The sequence below is a fragment of the Podarcis bocagei genome, assembly GCF_964188305.1.
Source record: "Podarcis bocagei genome assembly, chromosome: 8".
Taxonomy (NCBI): domain Eukaryota; kingdom Metazoa; phylum Chordata; class Lepidosauria; order Squamata; family Lacertidae; genus Podarcis; species Podarcis bocagei.
This window is the reverse complement of record NC_138133.1, coordinates 3,837,607-3,858,765: the sequence shown is the minus strand read 5'-3', so window position 1 is coordinate 3,858,765 and position 21,159 is coordinate 3,837,607. Positions and strand designations below refer to the sequence as shown.

The 21,159-nt window shown below is 43.6% G+C and overlaps 1 protein-coding gene across 1 annotated transcript in view; it reads left to right on the top strand.

The window, feature by feature from the left end:
- The window catches only part of SORCS2 (sortilin related VPS10 domain containing receptor 2), a 132,539-nt gene that overhangs the window by 59,236 nt on the left and 52,144 nt on the right, over window positions 1-21,159 (top strand). Inside the window, exons 4-7 of the mRNA XM_081206241.1 lie at window positions 7,873-8,037; window positions 9,307-9,380; window positions 18,441-18,505; window positions 19,942-20,060. Of these exons, the coding sequence (XP_081062367.1) occupies window positions 7,873-8,037; window positions 9,307-9,380; window positions 18,441-18,505; window positions 19,942-20,060 (423 nt within the window). The remainder of the gene's footprint in view (window positions 1-7,872; window positions 8,038-9,306; window positions 9,381-18,440; window positions 18,506-19,941; window positions 20,061-21,159) is intronic.

The following is a 21,159-nucleotide window of genomic DNA, read 5'->3' as shown; positions in this document are numbered from 1 at the left end:
TGCAGGCGCTGGGATCAGCGCGCGCAGGCTTCGGGATGCCGGCAACTCTCCCCAAGCAGCGGGAACGTTCCCGCTGCTTGCGGAGAGATCTGCGAAGCCTGCAGGCGCTGGGATCAGCGCGCGCAGGCTTCGGGATGCCGGCAACTCTCCCCAAGCAGCGGGAGCATTCCCGCTGCTTGGGGAGAGGTCCGCGAAGCCTGGAGAGCGAGAGGGGTCGGTGCGCACCTACCGCTCTCGCTCTCCAGGCTTCAGCGAAAGCCTGCATTCGCCCCATAAGACGCACCCACATTTCCCCTTCATTTTTGGAGGGGGAAAAGTGCGTCTTATAGGGCGAAAAATACGGTATACAGTGGTGCCTCGCAAGACGAAAAGAATCCGTTCTGTGATTCTCTTCGTCTAGCGGTTTTTTCGTCTTGCGAAGCAAGCCCATTGACGGATTAGCGGATTAGCGCTATTAGCGGCTAATCCTGATCGGATCAGCTGATAAGTGGCTTAGCGGCTTAGAAAAGGGGGGGGAGGGGAAAAAACCAGCAGGAACTCGCAAGACATTGTCGTCTTGCGAAGCAAGCCCATAGGAAATTCGTTTTGCGAAGCACCTCCAAAACGGAAAACTCTTTCGTCTAGTGAGTTTTCCGTCTTGCGAGGCATTCGTCTTGCGGGGCACCACTGTATAAGAAATCAACCTTTTCATTATAAATACTTGGGGGGGGGGGAAGGAAATTGATCCATTGCTTGCACATTTTGAAATGTAAGCATGGTTTCAGCATAATTTTTGAAGATGCTCTTTTATTAAGCTTATTTGTGATACTTCTTCTTTTCCCCGATATAAATAAGCTTGCTTCTTACTCTTCTATTAGCTACAGTGGTACCTCTGGTTACGAACTTAATTCGTTCCAGAGGTCCGTTCTTAACCTGAAACCGTTCTTAACCTGAGCTACCACTTTAGCTAATGGGGCCTCCCCCTGCCACCACACAATTTCTGTTCTCATCCTGAGGTAAAGTTCTTAACCTGAGGTACTACTTCTGGGTTAGCGGAGTCTGTAACCCGAAGTGTCTGTAACCTAAGGTGTTTGTAAGCCAAGGTACCACTGCATAAAGATTTTTCTAGCATCCATCTCCATGTATTTTGTAGGAAAAGGAAGCTTCCAAATGTGACAATGTAACCTACATTCTTTTTCTTACCTTCTGAATTTTTGCATTATTGTTTTCAGTGACTGCTTTCTATGAACAAATGAACGAACAATTGATGTGAGTTGTCATGACATGATGTGCCTGGGGCACTTTGATTAGTCGTAATTTTGTAGACCAGCCATGACCTTCCTACCCTGTTGTCATCTTCTTCTCTTTACAGAAATGATGTTCGATGCCACAGTGGCACATGCACCCGGGGCTATTACTTAGAGGCTGCCATAAGCATTGCTAATTACAGTAATTGCTTTGGCCACAATCCAGCCAAAGTTAAGCACTTTTAAGTCCCATTGATTTCAAATCAAAACTAAATGCCAGCATTTAAATCAATGAGTTTGAATGTGATGTTTTCACACACAAAGTAACACCCGGAAGTGTCTAATCGAATCTGTCTGAGGTTACATGGAGGCAAGCAAATTACTCTATAAATGTTAGATTTACCCAGTCTGTATGGAAATAACTTTTATAAAAAGACCAGGACAGCACAGAGAAACTACTGAGGTGACAGATGTGACTGGAGCACTTAATCTCCTGTATTTGGGCAGAAAACCAAATATTTAGACTCTGTTATACTGTATATACTATACGGCATTTCCGTGCGCTGCTTTGGTTCGCCAGAAGCAGCTTAGTCCTGCTGGCCACATGACCCGGAAGCTGTACGCCAGCTCCCTCGGCCAATAAAGTGAGATGAGTGCCGCAAACCCAGAGTCGTCCACAACTGGACCTAATGGTCAGGAGTCCCTTTACCTTTACCTTATACTGCTCATTAGACTTTGGCTGTGTGGCTTTGTTTGAGACAGAAATATGTTACTATGTGGGAAAATGATTTTCTTCCTCTTTTGTATAGAACTTTTAAAATTTCCTAATCAGTAAAGAAGCTGTACTTTGCTGCTTTTAAACATATGTATAGGAGCATGAACAGTGGGGGAATCAGATAAAACATAGTTGATATAGCCAACACTAATGCCATGTTACTTTTTTAAAAAAATCATTTTGGGTGTATTCTGGAAGCACCCATTGCCTCATTCAGTTCTGACATCTCTATGTACAAAAGTACATTACATCCACAGCGTTCCCCTGCTTGTTCCACCAAGCTTGTAACTCTTATCAAAAAGAGACATGAGATTCATCTGGCATGACTTGTTTGGGGAACTATAAAATAAGTAATTGCTTCCTCCTAGAATTTTCTTGTCCCTGTTGCTTGCATTCTTCTAAAATACAGACCTCACAATGGATTCTTTGTTCTGGTTCCACTCAGCTCCCCCTCCCCATAAGGCACGCCTGGTCCTTGAATTGTGCATTGTGCAAGGGAGGGGGCCCTTGATTTGTGATGGCCATGGTGAGGGGATGCGGAGGCCAGTCCCATTTGGTGGAGCAGGTGGGGATGGCGACTCTTTGCCTTGCTCTCTTCTGCCCCCTGCCTTCTCACAGCTGGCTTTCCTACTCCCACACCCACTAATGGTATGAGGCAAACAGACAAAACTTTTAGTCATTTTGGTATAGATCAGGCATGTCCAACAGGTAGATCGTGATCTACTGGTACATTGCGTGGTAGATCCTGGTTGACCTCTGGCTCCTCAGCGATCTCCTTACAAAAAAGCAAAAAAAGCAAAAAAACCCCACCAACTTTGGCTTCGGCTTCCTGAAAAAGCTCCACAACTTTGGGTAGATCACTGCCAGTCTTTTTACGACAATGGGTAGATCACTGCCAGTTTTTTTATACTGTGAGTAGATCACAGTCTATTGGGAGTTGGACGTCCCTGGTATAGATGAATACTGTTCACATGGAATCATACCTGCAGCGTCTTATCCAAGGAGGCACACAAAATTAATATGCACGCTATGTGAATTTTCCAGTGGCCAAAAACTAGAAGGTGTAAATTCTGTTGCATTACGTTTTATGGTTTTTTTATATTATAAGACATTTCTACATACCACCTGCTACATAGAACATATGCTGACAGTGTACAAAAATAAGCTCATAATTTGGTAACGCTCCCAAATTAAGAGCAGTTGCACGATATTTCTTTCACATAGTAATTAAAAACCACAGCAGAGCACTTCTGGAATGTGAAATTGCATAATAGTATGGGATAGAGGCTAGAACAATACAGAGGGAAATTTAATGCTGCCATCTCCAGGTAGCACATAGAATAGCATATGTCAACTGAGATCAATTTACCTAAATTCATGTTTTTAATGAGTAATGGAGTGAACAGACTCCTCCATACGGTTATATACATGGGTGCACTGCCATGTAGAGAGACTGGATGTGTATGCAGGAAGTCAATAACCATTTCTGTGATCACAATGGCTGAGGTGAGTGTGGCAGGGATGAGGGCTGCATGTACAGACTCATCCCACCTCCATTTTGCCTGCTGCTTTCCCCTGGGGAAACCCATGGTTTAGTGCTGAATCAGAACAAATGGCAACCAGGTTTGTCTCAGATTGCTGTTTGTTCCGATTTAGCACTAAAGAGCAGGTTTTCCAGGGGAAAGTGATAGGGCAAAGACAAAATCATTTGGCACAAGACAAGCAGAAGTGTGAATGAGCCCTGACTCACCCTAGACTTTCTCCATGTACCTGTTACCCACTTACACAATCACATGGAGAAATCTGAAAGAAAAAACTGGCTACTAATATATGAAGAGCAGAATGCCACTGTATACTGGTACATTTCTTATCACAGAAACCTGGTTAGCAGGAGGAGAATTTTATGTTATTACAAATCTGACAAGTTACTCCTCTTTCTGTTGTATTACAAATGTCCTTGGCAGTTCGTTGTATAGGTGCAAGCAAGGTTGGTATGTTTTTGGTGTGTCAAAAGGATGTGGACAGGAATCTCTAAACATTATGGATTTCCTTCTTCATGTTTTGATATGCAGCATTTTCATTTCATGCACATTTCTTTTGGTGGTACATGGACATTTCATTGGAAAGAGATGTAAAGCATCAAAGAACTTCTCTGGCTTTGCTGCCAGACTACAGACTGTCAGTGAGCTCTGGAAATTTATCTGTGATTGGTTTTTCCAGGCGCAGTGGCCCACATGTCAGAATAGTTAGGAGTTGCTTGGTTGCAGGGGTGCCAACTTGAATAATAGGCCCAGGTAAGCCCCGCCCTGCATAATCAATCACATGATGTGGCACACACAGACACTATTTGAATGGCAATGCCCATCAACTTTTTTGGGGGGGGGCGGCAGCCCCCTCAAATATTTTTTTGGGGTGGGCTAAAGACTACTCAGCCCCTAGGAGTTGGCTCCTGTGCTTGGTTGCCAGTTCCTCTTTTGCATAGCTTCTAAATGTACAGGGTGAGTCTTTTAAAAGAGGCCCCGTGGAACATGTATACTCTGTATCCACAGAGCCTCTTTTAAAGGACTCACCCTGTAGCATAGCTTCTTCTTTATGGGGCTCAGTACACTTCCACATGGAGTAGAGCACTGGAATGCATGTAGTCTGAATACCACCAGGCAGTGCTTATAGTCTTTCTATTTAAGCCTGTGTTGAGCAGACATGGGGTATAATTTAATTTCTGCATGATTTGCTTGTTAATTGAGCATTCTGCTTTCATTATATTTCCCTCCTAAACTGTTGTTACTAGGCTGCAACTCTTGGGAATTGGTGGGACAGAAAATGAACTCAATGAATAACTACAGTGGAACCTTGGTTCTTGAATGGCCTTGTTGACAAACAAATTGGCTCCCAAATTCCGAAAACCCAGAAGTAGGAGTTCTGGTTTTCGAATGTTTTTTGGAAGCTGAATGTCCGATGCGGCTTATGCTTGAGTGCAGGAAACTCCTGCAGCTAATCGGAAGCCGCGCCTTGGTTTTCGAACGTTTTGGAAGTCGAATGGACTTCCAGAGCAGATTATGATCGAGAACCAAGGTACCACTGTAATTCTCTTCTAGAGTGAGCCCAGTTTACTCTGTTCTTTGCTGCTACTGGAAATCTTTTCTCCCACTATCAGAGGCTGATGGAAGCACACAAACCGAGGATCCCTCTGTGCAGCACATGAATTTGGAACAGAACAGCACAATTGTGTTGTTATGAATCGTGTTGGATCATGTGTAATTTGCACAGTGTTTTACAATCTTCATCTTACTGATTACTGCAACATTAGAGATAATGCAATATTCTAATTTTACAAATAATGAAAGGAAATTGAGAAATGGCAAATTGCCAGATAGTGAGCTAGTTATGGTAATTCATATTAGGATTCCACCCCCTCCCAAGTTGATCTCCTATTTAATCCAAAATCAATTTTAGTCTTTTCCTCTTAATATTGTAGTTCAGGCTCAAGGCAAGCCCTGATAATGAACACTAGGTATTTTCAGAGTATCCATTGCAGGTATCCTGAAGTTGTAGCACTAGCCGACTCTGGTCTGATTTCATTGTTGCTCTCATTGCTGCAGCATGAACGGCAGCAAAACGCTTCTTTGCCATGCTCTTGGCCCCTTGCCGTATGTAGCGCTTAACATTCATAACATCTGACTGAAAAGGCATGATGTTGAATGTGTGAACGCATTTAACATGCCTGATTTTTTCTTATAACAATAGCAGCTCTCTCTTCCTGCGGCCCCAAGAGGGATTGGAACCTCAGCTTTGTGGTAATGGAGTTAACTCTTACCTCCCTCTGCAGTCCTGCCAAAAACCCTTCCTCCAGAAGCTTCTATTAGCTCAGGGGTCAGCAAGGTTTACCTCGCCTGGGCCGGTTCACTCCAGCAGAGATCCCTCCATGAGCTGCGTTGCGTGTGCACACACCTGCAATTTCCGGTGTCTGCGTCTGCGCAGATGCAATTTCTAGTGCCGCAGAAGCGAGTCCCCACGCCACGCAGGTTTAGTGCAGCACGTGGGGACTCGCCAAGCGGGCGGCTCGGTTTGGGGGCGGCTCGTGGGCCGGTTAAACGACCCCCATGGGCTGCTTGTGGCCCATGGGCCTTAGGTTGCCTACTCCTGTATTAGCTCCAGGAGACAAGCATGTTGGGACTGTTGCATGCGTGAAATGGTTAACCTGTCCCCCCTCTCTGTGTGCTGCAGTCCCAATCCTGGTTGAATGTCCCTGCAGCTTGCTATTGCTAAAATAAACAACAGCCGGTGTAGGCATTTGCATGCTTACATCACACCTGTTTGGACCCAGAGAATCACTTGGGGCATCTCTACGCTAGTGCATTCAGCCACAGGGGTTGCAGCCATGGGCCCTCCCCTCCCCTCCAACAAGTATGGATATTTTGCTTCCTATGTTGCCTGCAGCTCCGCAACCCTGCAGGGATTTTTCAGCAGCAGCCACGCTGCACAATGATGTGATCATCTGACCTTTGGCTCTATGAGGAGGGGGAAGTCTTCAGTGGTTTTGCTTACACACAGAATGTATCTTGAACTAATTTGTTCACTTCACCGTGTTTCACCGTGTTATTTCATAATCCATGGTACAACAGCCTTTCAGTCTCCTCTGAAATGTCACTTGTGGACAGTGAGTGACACTGTTACTCACTCTTGAGTTGAAAACAGCTATTTCTGGATCTGCCGTTAGTGGATTCAGTCTAGTTCCAAGCAAAATCTGGAGTGGATTGTCATGTGGGTTGTGTGCAAACTGGCAGGTGAGGAGGAGCAGGCTGGCTGAGCTGCCAAGCCCCAGCCCTGCTGGCAGGTCACCTTTTACAGCACTCAGTGGGTTTGAGGATGAAGGCTAGACATAGGGGGCCTCCCCTGCTTCAGGGCCCCCCAGGACATTGCTGCTTGGCTGTTAGCACATGAAAATTATAAATGCCTGAATAGGTCTGCCAGTGGGAACCGTGAAAGGTACTGCAGTGTGGCTCCAACAGGATGCCTGCATGAGACAATTCCTCTTGCAGAATTCAGTTAGTTTCTTTATGCAGTTTGCAGTGAATTGTGATCTAGACAAATAATTGACTGCTGACTCTCACCACCGCTAGAGATTTACCATGTACATGTTGGCATTTTTTAGATTATGAGCACATGGGCAAAGAATTGTCATTTTAAAATGTATTGTATCGCTCAGTAAGGAAAATGCTGTCTTAGGAAGCAGCTTTGCAGCATTAATGGTAGTATTAGGAAGATTAGTTCTTTCCAACATTTTATTATCCCCTCCTCCTTCCAACTGCAGTCCTTTCCCCCCGTATTTTGCTGCCTCCTTCCAAACATCTTGTGCCAGTTGTGATATGATCACTGATAAAGCATGAGGATAATTATTGTTCTAGCCTGCAACCCCACTAGGGAATAAGCACCGTAGAACAAAATGGAACTTTCTTTTGAGTTAACATTTATATGATTGTGCTATAAAAGTCCCTTCTCGTCTTCAGGGGATCCTGGGAATTGTAGTTCTATGGAGAAGTAGCATAGGGGATCCAAAAACAGAATTCCTACACCATCGTCCTACAAATCCTAGGTTGGTTTTTTTAGGAAAAGCCATGGGAGTTGAAGTGGCATAAAATCAATGGCTATAATTGTAGCTTATATGACCTGTCCTAAAGGCATTATCATTAAATGGCTGGTATAGTTCCTCTTTTGGTTTCTGGACCAGTTGGAAGGAAGATTGAGCTGAATCAGCTCAGTACATCTGTGCCTATTTTCTGCTCCTACATTTCTTTGCCTTTTAATAAGATGAAAAAGATTCCTGTAGGTAGAACAAGAGTCTGGCTAATCTGCTGTTCTTTTCTTTTGTAGATAATTCTTGTAAGTTCTTCCCATAATGACCTGGATCAGAGTCTTTTTATTAGCACAGATGAAGGAGCAACTTTTCAAAAGCAGCCTATTAATTTCTTTGTGGAAACCCTGATTTTTCATCCAAAGCAGGAGGATAAAGTGCTTGCCTACACCAAGGAGGGACAGGTAAGAAGGGTCAAGCGGTCATTTGACATTTCTGAAATGTTATACCAAAATAAGTTCTAACCACTTTAGAGGAATAGTATTCAGATAAGGGTGACATTATTTAGCAATGGAAAATTATTATTCAGGTCATTCAGTGTAGGCTGTACCCTACGCACATCCATCTCATCCTATTCTTCAACAGTTAGTGTTTCACAGCTGAATAACTGAGCAGAGTCCATCAAACAGCATTGGCTTTGAGTTGACACCAGCCAGTAAGGAAGTGATATTAGGTATATGAAAGTCATGACGATGATTGTACATGTGTGAGCCATTCTGTCATGCTATGATTATTTACCGTATTTTTCGCCCTATAGGACGCACTTTTTACCCTCCAAAAATGAAGGGGAAATCTGGGTGCGTCCTATGGGGCGAATGCAGGCTTTCGCTGAAGCCTGGAGAGCGAGAGGAGTCGGTGCGCACCAACCCCTCTCGCTCTCCAGGCTTCAGGAAGCTCTCCGCAAGCCTTGGGAGCCCGCGGGAGTTCCTGTCAGGCTCCCTAGGCTTGCGGATAGCAGCCTGCATCTCGAAGCCTGGGGCGCACTGCACAGCATGCCTGGTTTGGAGGCCGGTGGTGGGGAGAAGCGCGCTTCTCCCTGCCGCCAGCCCCACAAGCTCGGGGGACAGCAGGGAGGCAGAACGCCGCCACCCCGCTGTCCCCCGACATGGTTTGGAGGCTGGCGGCGGGGAGAAGCGCGCTTCTCCCTGCTGCCAGCCCCACAAGCTCGGGGGACAGCGGGGAGGCGGAACGTCGCCATCCCGCTGTTCCCCGACCTGGTTTGGGCTTCAGGCAGATATCCGCAAGGTGTGGGAGCCCGGCGGGAAGTCGCGCCGGTCTCCCAAGGCTTGCGGAGAGCTGCCTGTTCTGGGGGCTGGGGTCGGGGGAAGCTCGGGCTTCCCCCGCCCCAGCCCCGCGCCTGGGGAAAAATTTTCCCCCCTTTATTTCCCCCCCCCCCAAAAAAAACTAGGTGCGTCCTATGGGCCGGTGTGCCCTATGGGGTGAAAAATACGGTATATGAATCTGAATGTTGCTTCCTTTTTGGTCATGTTTTGTTGATATTTAAACAAATTGAAATGAACTAAGGGATGGCAGCCAGTAATTTGATCACCTGGACAGCTCACTCTTCATATTACTTCCAGCCTTGAAAATTCATTTGCCTGTGCTTATTGTACTTTGTAAGAAGGAATAAATAAAAACTGTACTAAAATGTTCTGCTTTTCTTATATTTTAAGCTTTATGCATCTCTTGACTTGGGGACAAGATGGACACTCCTGCAGGATCACGTGTCAAAAGACCATATATTTTGGTAAGAAACATAATGTTGGTCTCCAGAAATTAGAATTAAGGCAGATCTTTTGTTGGTTAGTGTGGTTTGATGAAAATTATCCTTGGATGAAGGAATACACTGCTCCAGGGCCGGGGAATCCTTGGCCCTCCATATATTATTGGTCTCCCATTAGCCCCAGCCAGCATGTCCAGTGTTCAAGGATTCAGGGAACTGGCAGTCCAGCAACTTCTGGAAAGCTAATACAATTGCGTGACCTGTGGTTTCAGTAGACATGGTAGAACAAATAGGTACAACTAGTCCTGCTTCTTCAATGGCCCACTCTTCAATGGTGTCACCCTCATCCACTGATTTGGTAGCAGCATGTGAGCTCTGATTTAGACAAAGAACTTGCATATTCCAAAGGTTTTCCTATTCATTGCAACAAAGCAGAAAATTTTGCGCCTGCAGATCTGAGCCCTGTGTCAAAGATAACTGAGAAACTTCCTCAGCTCCACTAAACACTAGATAATAGATAATATACTTATATTTTATATATTTGATTCCACAATCTGATCCAGTTATTTCAGTATAGTTCCTTGAATCACTACTTTTAAGTTTTATGTGACAAAACCCAATCAAACTACCATTCTTGTATGGAGGATTCATATAGCAAATTAACTGATGAAAAATGAATGTGAGAAGTATAAAACACACAAAAACATATATCAGGGCACAGGTCACTTAGGGAAAATAATATTGTGTGCAAAGTTGGAGGTAACCACTGCTGACTTTGTAAGAAAAAAATAAGTGAGACTTCTATCACATGTGCCCTAAGGCAAAAAGCTTTTGGTATATGGCAGAAGTGGGGATGCCCAGACCCAAGAACCCTCTTGACTTCTCTGTTTGGCCCTCTGTTTGGCCCATGCCCCGTCATGGGCCCTTCTTTCCACCCTGAGTGGTTTTGCCTGGCTGGAACGAACGCCGATGATGCTTCTTGCTTGCCCGGATGTAGGATGGAGAGCAGTGTATTGGTGTATGTAGAAACTAACTGGTTTCCACTTCTGCCTCAACTGATGACGATGGATCGTTCCAGTCCTCCAGGGCTGAAGAGAGGCTTGGACAAAAAGGAGGAGGGTAAGGAGGCCATAAAGCCCCCTGAACCTCCTCAGTAGGAATTGGGGAGACTAAGATACCTGCAGGTGCCTGTGGTGCCTGGGTTTGTCCCTGGGGGGCAGGGTTTGTCCCTGGGGGGGCAGGTGAGAGCTTCTCCATTGTCTGCCTCAGTGCATGGTAGATCTCCTCTTCGAGTTTTGGCTAACTTGAATAAAAGTTTAAAAGGCGCTTTCTGGGCAACATATTGAGGGATGCCACAAGCAAATCAGCTGCCGGCTCAGAGGATTGGGACTATGAAGGTATTTATTAGAAATTTCAATGACTTGAAAGGACAACTCCTGCTGTTAACTGGAATTAGAGGCAGTGGGCCAGATTGTTTGATGTTTTACTTGGAAATTGCCAAGGCTTTATTTTACTGCCCACCCCCAAATGAGGATTAAAAAGAGAGGAAAGTGTTTGGAACGTGAAAGCAAAGCAAATAACAATGGCATATAATTTCTCCATTAGAGAAATGGAGGAAAAGAGATCGCCTGAGTTGTGCTTGGTGACTTTGAGACTGGTTGAATTTGCAGTGGATCATCTTGACAAAAGACCTCAGAACAAAATTTTAATTTATGTTGGGAAGACTGGAACTGATCACTATGATCAAGGAATAGCCATGAGGGATTAAAGTAAATAGTAAGTCGGTCTGAAGAAGTGAATATATTAGTGTAGTGGTTCATCTGGAACTGTAAGGATACATTTGCCCTCAGACAAAAGGAGGTGGCCAAGTCTTTTATGGTTGGAATTCTCCAGGAAATATGGTAATATGGCACATCTCCTTCCTAACACAAAGGGTTGGTGGTAAAAGCTTTATCTCCAAAGGAATGTAACTAATGGCCTTGAAAGGTTGGAGCAAAGACTGAACATTAAAAGGAAAGAATCTGGTTTAAGGATGAGTCTTCATTGGAAGGATCTGTGCAGAGATTGGAAGAAAATGAAACTACAAGCAAGTTGGAAAGATGAAAGATTTAAACTACTATAACCTCACTTGTTGTTATTTGATATAATTTTGTTTTATTTTTATGCAGGAGTTAGTAAAGGTGCAGCTGAGGGATGAGGAATTTGCTTAAAAAATGGATGTTAATTGGTGATAAATTTGTAAAATAAGCAGCATGTAAAAGGGATGAATTGGAATACAGTATATGTCAAAGAGTGGGAAACCAGTTTTGAAAGAAACTGTATTAAATTTATTTTGATTTGGTTTTGATGTGTTATAAATTTGAATAGGAATAAAAATTAATTTGCAGAAAAAACCCTAGCTGACTACATTTGTTGCTCCACCCATTTTTGCTTCCATATGGGTCTCAGAAGGTTGTTGAGAAGTGAGTGTGGCCCTGGGCCCGAAAATGGCCCCCCACCCCTTATCAGGGCTGTCAGGCAGGCAGGATCATCGACAGGGCTGGTGCCTCCAGCCAGTCCCTGACACCCCTGGTGTCTGATCACTGAGGTAGAGTAACTACTCTTGCAAATCCAAATGTCAATTAGCTCATTATGTAAAGCTCAATATATGTTAAATGTTGGGAGAACAACAACAAAACCCGCTGCTGAAATAGAACTCATTAGAAAACTAGGTGATAAATAGTAATTGACAATCTTGAAATTATTAGCTGTGAGGATATATCATCATCATCATCATCATCATCATACCCATACTGGATGGCTTACAGCATATATAAAAACACAATAAAACATCAAACACTGAAAACCTCCCAATACAGGGCTGCCTTCAGATGTCTTCTAAAAGTTGTGTAGTTTGTGTAGTTCTTTATCTCCTTGACATCTGAAGGGAGAGCATTCCACAGGGAGGGCACCACTACTGAGAAGGCCCTCTGCCTGGTTCCCTGTAACTTCTCTTCTTGTAGTGAGGGAACCAGCAGAAAACCCTCAGAGGAGGACCTCAGTTGACTGGGCTGAGCGATGGGGGTGGAGAGGGTCCTTCAGGTATACTGCGCCAAGGCCATTTAGGGCTTTAAAGGTCAGCACCAACACTTTGAAATTGTGCTCGGAAACGTACTGGGAGCCAGTGAAGATCCTTTGGGACCAGTGTTATGTGGTCCTGGCAGCCACTCCCAGTCACCAGTCTAGCTGCCACATTCTTGATTAGTTGTAGTTTCTGAGTCACCTTCAAAGGTAGCCCAATGTAGAACACATTGTAGTAGTCCAAGCAGGAGATAACCAGGGCATGCATGACTCTGCCAAGACAGTCCACGGGCAGGGAGGGTCTCAGCCTGCGTACCAGATGGAGCTGGTAGACAGCTGCCCTGGACACAGAATTGACCTGCGCCTCCATGGATAGCTGTGAGTCCAAAATGACTCCAAGGCTGCAGACCTGGTCCTTCAGGGGCACAGTTACCCTGTTCAGGACCAGGGAGTCCCCCACACCCAACTGCCCCCTGTCCCCCCAAAACAGTATGTCTTGTCAGGATTGAACCTCAGTCTTTTAGCCACCATCAATCCTTCAACTGCCTCCAGACACTCACACAGGACATTCACTGCCTTCTGATTTAAAAGAGAGGTAGAGCTGGGTGTCATCCAAGTACTGCTGAACACCCAGCCCAAACCCCCTGATTATCTCTCTCAGCAACTTCACATAGATGTTGAAGAGCATCAGGGAGAGGACAGAGCCCTGAGGCACCCCACAAGTGAGAGCCCAGGGGTCTGAACACTCATCCCCCAACACCACTTTCTGGACACGGCCCAGGAGGAAGGAGCAGAACCATCTTCCATAGATTGTCCGGAAGGATACCATGGTCAATGGTATCAAAAGCCACTAGGAGATCCAGCAGAACCACGAAACAGCTTCCCCCTCTGTCCCTAACCCACCAGAGATCATTGACCAGTGTGACCAAGGCAGTTTCAGGTCTGAATCCTGATTGGAAGGGATTCAAATGGTCCTCATCCTCCAGGCCTGCCTGGAGTTGTTCAACGATCACCTGCTCAGTTACCTTGCTCAAGAATGGAAGATTTGAGACTGGGCAATAGCCGGCCATATTGGCCGGGTCCAAAGATTTTTTTTTAATAACCGCCTCTTTCAGCGGGTCTGGGAAGGCTCCCTCACAGAGGGAAACATTCACCACCCCGCAGAGCCCATCACTCAGTCCTTCCCGGCTCGCTTTTATGAGCCAGGATGGGCAAGGATCAAGGAGACAGGTGGTTGGTTTCACTTGTCCAAGCAGCCTGGCCACATCCTTGGAGGCAACAGATTGGAATTGAATTCTACGTTTTTAAAGATATATTAAAATATTTGTTGTTGTAGTAAATTGTATTATTTTACCACTTTGGTGTTTGCTGCCCTGGAAGGGTAGGGGTAGCATTGTAATAATTAAATGATAAAACCAACCGTGATACTCAAAATGTTGAAGTATCAGGAAGCACTGATTGGTTGGAAGCCTGTGGCTACCTACATTTAGTGGCAATAAAGAATTATAGGAATATAGTTTGATTTCATGATTCTATGAAAATATTAATGATATATATCTGAAAGAAAATTAGGCTGGAAGTCTTCAAATGATTAACTTTTTTGAAATGTAGTCTTTTAGAACTTCCGGGTTGGCGCTATCGTTTATTGGCGGATTCCCTCCGAGCTCCGGAGGGAATCGGCTCTGCAGAGCTGGGTCTTGCCGCGGCGGCGACGCGGGGACCCTTAAAATCACAGGCGCAGAAGCCTGTGAGCGTAGCGACTCGGCGGGCACCATTTGCGCCCCCCAAATCCGTGAAGGAGCCTTTCTAAAGGCTCGGGGACGGGGTGCGGCGCGGTGCTGAAAGTACTTCTTCATCTGCAGAGTGAAGCCGCAAGCCATTATCGGAGAGCGCTGACTTTTTCCTTGGGACATTCGGACTTTAAAACATCAACCCGTAAGTAATACGGAAATTGGAAGTTTAAAGAAAAATTTGCTGAAATCAGGAACGAGCGGGGAAGGGTTAAAAAGGAAGTCCGCCCCCCTCTTTGTAAACAATTTAAAGCAAAGGACCTGCTAGCTAAGGTCGAGAGAATTTTCCCTTTCTTTTTTGCAAAAGACTTTAATTTCACGGTTTGATATTACAAGAATTTTCACTGGAGGATAAAAGATTAATTTTAAGAGCTGAAGTTCTACCCCCCCCCCCCCGGATCCGGGATCGCTCCGTGAGAGAGCCTGTTGATGAAATACTGAAGAGCTTGACAGCTGTCAAATTAGCTGTCAAGACGGAAAAAGAGAACTATGTTTTTGTTGCTTCTGCTGGTTATATTTGTCACAATTTGTTGAAAACAAGGAAGGGCTGATACAAAATAACTTGACTTTTGGACTTGAGCTGAAAAAAATACTAAGGAGCTAAAATCCCCCTAGAGGGACTCAGTGACATTACAGGAATGGCTGGAGGAGGGAAAATCCAGGCTGAATTGGACAGAGCATTTGTTCTCTTGGGAAAGTTACAAGACCAATTTGATGTTTTGGCTACAAATGTTACAACTCTGGACTTTACAGTAAATAACATCTTGGAATCTGATAAGGATTTGAAACAAGAAGCCCATTCAATTGGACAAATAGAGAAACCTGAGAGTTTTGAGAATATGGAGAAGGAGACATACATCACCCCTGAAGAAAAGGAAGGAGGAACTGAAATTTTGCAGATGTCAAAGGAGAGCTGTATTTTGAGGCCTGACAGGATGGCAACAAAGGAAAATAAAAATCTGATGTGGAAAGCGCGGCCTGAACTGGAGATTGAGAAATGGAGAGATCTTCTTATGTGGAGATCAGAAGACCTAAGGATTACAAATGTGATTAAGGTGGAAGTTAGAGCTTTGGGGACTTTTGGACTTGAAAGGAACAAGAAACAAGAACTGGAACACCCCATAGGCTCTACTCTTAAGTATGGAGGCCTAGCTGGAAGAAACATGGTTCCTGTTGGGCCGGAGCTTCTCCAAGATTTGGTGTCTTATATTAAGGACTATCAAAAAGACCGGCAGAGAGGAACTGAGAGAGAATTAAGAGCCTTGGACGTGAGATCTCCAGGCTGATAGTAGATTAAGACTGATGGATACTTGTGGGGGCTGAAGCCGGGAAAGGGGGGGTTTAGTTTGGGAATCCAAAGGGTTCATAATTACAATTTATCTGGTTTTTATTTTGTTTGTTATTGGTATGTAAAATGGGAAATTCGTGGAAGGGAACCTTGGTCGACCTTAGGAAAAAACGTTTTAAGAATAAGAATCGATGTATAAGTTCGAGGTTTAAGTTTGGATAAGGTAAAATTGGATTTTTAAAATGAATTAAATTAAATGAAAATAAGGATAGCAAAAATAAATCTAAGATAAACTATTAAGTTAAAGTTGAGAAATAAGTAATAAGGATTTGCTGAGCTAATAATTAGAATTGGAATACAAGAAGGGGAGGTGTGAGGAGGTCTGAGAAATAAGTTAAAAGAAAATAAGCAATTGAAATTTTACATGTTTTTAATTGTGTTTTAAGTTTGGAAGTAAGTGATAAGAAAATAAGGGATTGAAATTATACTTGTTTTTTTGTTTGTGTTTTGTTTGTATTACTGTGTATTATTGTTCTTTTTATATAATTTTTGAAACCTCAATAAATATCTTTTTTTAAAAAAATGAAATGTAGTCTTTTAAATTACTCCACCTTTGTATTGATTTTGTATGTTCTTTGATGTACAGCTTTCAGTCTTTAATACTATTCGAAATATTGTACATCTGTATAGCTTTCTATTCTGCTTATACCTCATTTGCCTTTGTTCTTCTGTGTTCTTTATAGAGATAAATAATTAAAATAAAAGTAAAGGAAATGCACAGTGTGGAATGCAGGACAGAAATGTCATAAGCAAGCCTATTTAGTAAAAAAAACCCCAGAGCCCATAAATTAAACATACTCTGTTGTGAAGATCAAGTTAATTTCTTTCTCTCCAAGTAACTCAAAGTGCCAGAAGACATTAGCCTTTCATGCTAATTAGAGCAGACTGCTTATTCAGTACACTTTTTTATATATATAAAAATAATCCCCAATAGAACAGTATGTAGCAGCAACAACAACAACATCTATTGAGCTGGTTGTTTTATTGTACTTATGAATAATGCTGTTTTGACTGGATGATCAAGCAGTGGTTTACTTGTCAATCAACACTGCGGATAATAAATCTTGACTCCATTTATGTGTTTGGGTAAGCTCAACGTTAGCTTGGTGCAGAAGGACAAATGGGAGAAAATTCTCTAGGGCCATCTGTGATGTTAGTGAGGGTTTTAGGTTGTTATTCAAAGGATGACATTTATGACATCTCTTGGATCAGATACATAAGAGTGAATGCCCTGTGGGAGGGGGGTAATTAGAAAATAATAATTACACAGATATGACAGATTCTGTCTGATTAGAAAGCTTCATTTGTGCAGCATGAATTTAGAAGAGTTTACAAGAACTAAATCTGCACAAGAACTGAATTTGCTCACGCTGCTAGGATTCAAGTGTTGACTAGAGGCAGGAAAAAGTTGGCCAGAGTCTCTTAAGGGTTGTTTTGGGTATAATACAGCCTTGGTGGCTAAATGGGGGTTTTGGAGGCAACCCAATTATCCAACAAAGCCTGCTGCATGAAATGGGAACAAATGGTCCCACCACAAAAATGGTATTTTAGATTTTTCTTTAACACCCTTAATTTCCTCTAGACTTTAGGAAGGATTGTATGTACATCTATTAATTTGATATGCTATTGAGTTTGTTTGTTTGTTTGTTTGTTTGTTTGTTTGTTTATTAAAATTAGTTAACTTCCCATTAGAAATACCCACAATGGTATGCAAGAGTGAAAAAATAGGTATACAAAGAAATAAGAAATGAGACAGCCTACGAACACCCAGACAGGAATAACAAAAGCAGAGCATCATAACTAAAAGCAGACTCACCATGTTCAAATAAGAACTCAAAAAATTGTAGAATAGAAACAATTGGTTTGTTTCCAATGCTGCCATTCTGCTCATGCACCAGACTTCTGCTCACACACCGGTGCTTCTCCCTACTCTTCTTTTCCCCAAAACGCCCTCAAAATCTGCTCCAGATGTTTTGCAGGGGGAGGGGGAGCAGAGGAGAGAAAGGGCAAGTCCTGTTGTAGAACTGAAATGCTTCTCATGAAGCACTGGATGCAACCTGCTGCCTGGCAGGCTTCTCTAGGAAAACTTCCTTGCTGCAGATCTACCCCGACAAAGAGAGCAGAAGCTTTCCAGACAATTCTCCATAAGGTGGACTGAGCCAAGGGCATTGAGAGCTTTAGACATCGTATTCAGCACATTGATTTGAATTTTTTAATGGTTACACTTTCTGAAAATAATCAGACATGACTATTAGAAATAATGGTGTGTTGCTTTCAAATTTATTTCCTGCTTTTGTTACTTTGAAAACAAATGCAATTACTTTTTAGAAAAGGAAGGATTATGTAGAAAGGAAAGAATAAGTGTCACGAAGAGAAGACCACACAGAGGCTGCAGCAACAAGCTTTATTTCAGAGCCTATTTCTTTTCCGCTGTGGTTCAGCTTCCACTAACACCTACGTTGTTTGTCTTGCTATCTGCTATGATTGAAACCAACAGTGAATTATGTCATAGTGAAGGGATGGGGCTTGACTGCCCTGAACTGCCTGTGTATTATATGGGAATGCATATTTTTGCTTGTGTGCACTATGGGAATGTATGTGTTGCTTGCATGTAACCTACAGTGTAGTTTTAGGGATACTCTGGACTCCTATTTTTGTGTTTTTGACCTTTTACATTTTTTGAGATATTATACTTAAAAATCAGGAGGCAGAAAAAATGATGTCTTGCTTGATGTTGTGAGCAGTTGCATATAAATCCTTCTGTTTACCTGCTGCCCTGAGCTCCTTTGGGAGGAAGGGCAGGGCATAAATATAAGTAAGTAAGTAAGTAAGTACCCAAGGTCTATAGCTGTCCTGAGATACGTTTTGGTTTCATTATGCTCCCAGGGCAGTTGATGGAGTTGATGAAGACCCTAATTTGGTTCACATGGAAGTCCAAGATCCCAGAGGAGGTAGGCATTGGGGAGGTGATCCCCATTTCCTGCTTTCTTTTATTTAGAAACACACTTTTCATATATCATAAATTTGTTTTACTTATATGTATTCAGCAGGACCATTTTATCTCTCTTGCCTTGCTACTGCAATGGCTGGATGACCTGTCATTGTCATTGTGAACCTGCGTTGATGGTTGCGGCTTTTCAGATGAGATAAGTCAAATCCTTGGCTGCAGACGTACTAGCTCACATGGCAAATATATATAGTGTGAGGCACAGAGTTTACAGTGCAGGCCTTCTTTGTACACAACTACAGGTGAGGATACGCAAATGAAAATTAGGCTGATGGAGGTTTCAACCAAGCAGTCCAGCCCAGCAAAGATGAGCTCCATTAAGTATACTAACATTGCCAGCCACCCAAGAGGTGTGCAAGACCTCTTTGTTAGGAATGTTTCTACATTGCTGTAATGTAGAACTATAGGATGAATTTGAAGTTCTTTTTGAGTTAAAGTCAAGCCACCATACCCTGCTTCATTGAAAAGGCTATAAAGATGGCAATCTGGTCTTGCTTTTAATAATGAACATGTAATCCTAATTTTGAGTGAATGCTGAGCTAAGGTCAAGTTCATGTGCTGAAATAATATGTGGATAGTGTCCTTCTTGGGCTATTTGGAGACCTGAGAAAGAGTTGCTTCCTTCTACCAGTGCTTAGAACAATGAGTTCAAGTAGAATATGCTTCAGGAGCTGACTGTCCCCTCACCCTTTGCTCCAAGAAAGGAAGAGTGGCCTTCCACTGCTGCTACTCAGTACCAGCCACCTCCAGAAGATGTAGGCCATACTACACATAATGCTAATCCAGGCTCAGTACTACAACTGGGGAGGTAATTTTAACCTTTCTGGAGCTGCTGTGATCAGCAAAAATCCCCTGACCACCAGGCTGCTATTTGCATTGTGAGGGAAGTCTTCATTGGTGGGAGATTCCCACCCTATGCAAATGGCAGCCATGGGTGTGTATGGTTTCTCTAGTCTGTACAGCAGGGAAAGGGTTTAAGTCTACTGACCCTTTTAGTCCTGAGGACACACCACAGCTTCTACTTGCATTTGTAAAAAAGATCCACCCAGCTTAAAGTTATGCGATTCAGTGTCATGGGTAGTTTGCCTCACAACTGGCAAACTGCTTTAAAAGGAGAAAAGCAGCTGTCAAAGAAGTCAGGCAGCAAAGCAGTTCTAATGGGCTCCTATCCATCCCCCAGAATCCCTGACTTCTGAAGGAGGACCCCCACCCACATTTATATATCACTAGCTTCTGGGTGATAGATTTGTTGAGCAAACCTTTTGTGGCATGTGCATTTTCACAATAGGTCAACTGCTTCAGGAAAAGAATGTTAGCAGTTTAAAATAGCGCATCTGTTATTTATTTGCATGGTGACTAAATGTTTCCTGCCCTCTCTAGGCTTTCGCTACATGGCTTGTCAAATTCAGAACTGTTCAGATAAAACACCGAGAGCCCTCTTCATTGATAGCATTGACAAAAACTCATTGACAGTGCAGGATGACTACATATTCCTTCAGGTAATGCCACTCATGGAAGGTAAGTTACAAAAGTTTTAATGCAACCCTTAGCATATTTGCTTCCACAGTGTGGGGCTTACTGGCCAGAAATTTTCGGTTCGTAGCCTACGTGACATAAGGACCATCAGAACCAAAACGGAAATTTATTATAAGGAACATCTTTTAAATGGCCACATAACCCATTATGTTTCTTTGAAGACCTATGACAGGCAAAAGTGCTAATACGTCAACATGCAGCTTCTTTGGCCCCTTTTATAAGGTCTTCAGTCAAGGGGTCACTTGCAGTTGATGAGAGGTCCCTGCATTGCCTGTTGCGTCGCCCTCCAAAATAAGGCTTTTCCAGGTTAGGGACAAGGTAACAAAGGGTGGAAGACATGGGGGGACGGGACACACACAAGAGTAGCAATTTGAGTCAGGCCAAGCTAGGATGGGGTTTGAACCAAGTTGACCTGGTGTCAGGGTTGGTTCAGATGCAGGTCAGCGCTCAAGATCCAGAGACAAGCAGAAGTGTTAGCTCTTTATTCAAGAAAACAGCATACCAGGCAGCAATGCCCACAAACAAGATTGGCCCCCATGAAACAGTTGCCAGGATTGAAGGTCTTTGCCTTTTACTTCTCACTACGTCTCCCCACCAGCTGATGTCTCCCAAGCAGCCTTAACCTATGTCGGGGAGGGGCCACCTGTGCTCGTTGTTATGCAAACGCTAAGCTCTCCTTGGCCTTGGAGATGGGGGGGGGGGAAGCTTACTACAGTGGTGCCTCACAAGACAAAATTAATCCGTTCTGCGAGTCTCTTCGTCTAGCGGTTTTTTCGTCTTGCGAAGCAACCCTATTAGCGGATTAGCGGTTTAGCGGCTATTAAAGGCTTAGCGGCTATTAAAGGATTAGCGGATTAGCGGCTAAAAGGCTATTAGCAGATTAGCGGCTTAGAAAAAGGGGGGGAGCGAAAAAAATCGGAACACTTGCAAGACGTTTTCGTCTTGCAAAGCAAGCCCATAGGGAAAATCGTCTTGCGAAGCAGCTCAAAAATGGAAAACCCTTTCGTCTAGCGGGTTTTCCGTCTTGCGAGGCATTCATCTTGCGGGGCACCACTGTATAGT